Below are 729 nucleotides of genomic sequence, written 5' to 3'. Positions count from 1 at the left end.
GTCTACTGCCAATTCTTGCTGGTGTTGTTCCTGTGGGTGTTGTCTAACTACAATGATTCTTTCTTTAGGACGAGGTAGAGGTAGTTCTTTGACTTTAGTTGACATTTCCTCCATCATTCCTGGTTGTCTTATCTGTAAACTGTGAACTGTAGGCCTATAGAAAAATAATAATAATACATGTAGATGCATAAAATATCTATAAATCATAAGTACACTAGGCCTTGTTTACATGACTACACTGGTCTAATCTGCATCGTTTAATTATAAGTACATTAAATGTGCTTTTAAAATTAAATACTGGTAATAGTGACAAAGTGAAAAGGCAAAACAAAGCAGTAGAATATACTGTACCTTTTCAGGGTCATCCAGTTTAACATGAGCCCTAGCTTCATCAGTTGTCAATAATATACAGTTCCATGGGCTCCAGTGTTCAGTGATATTCCAACGAACTAGTATCAACTCAAATAGATCCTTCTCACCACTCACTGCACTCTGACCAGCCCATATAATCTCTATCAAATAACGTACATCACTCTCCTATGAAGAAATAATTATGTGTAAGGTACATGTACAAAGCATGCAAATTGCAAAATTGCTTCTACAAAGATATGCTAGCTAACATGAAAATGAGAAAACAGTTGGATAAACAATGTAAATGTAGGTTTTACTTAAAATAATTTATTTAATTAATGTGTTATGCATTATCTTTGTACCCCTCATTACTATCCA

General features: G+C 34.0%; 1 protein-coding gene across 1 annotated transcript in view; it reads right to left on the bottom strand.

Moving 5' to 3' along the window:
• Positions 1-611: 611 nt before the first annotated feature.
• Positions 612-729, bottom strand: part of LOC109589783 (ephrin type-A receptor 4-like) — a 5138-nt gene continuing 5020 nt past the window's right edge. Inside the window, exon 4 of the mRNA XM_020005799.1 lies at positions 612-615. Coding sequence (XP_019861358.1) covers positions 612-615 — 4 coding nt within the window. The remainder of the gene's footprint in view (positions 616-729) is intronic.

This window comes from Amphimedon queenslandica, unplaced genomic scaffold, assembly GCF_000090795.2.
Source record: "Amphimedon queenslandica unplaced genomic scaffold, v1.1 AMPQUscaffold_10891, whole genome shotgun sequence".
NCBI classification, from domain to species: domain Eukaryota; kingdom Metazoa; phylum Porifera; class Demospongiae; order Haplosclerida; family Niphatidae; genus Amphimedon; species Amphimedon queenslandica.
Note: the sequence above shows the minus strand (reverse complement) of the source record. Positions and strands in the feature narration are given on the sequence as shown.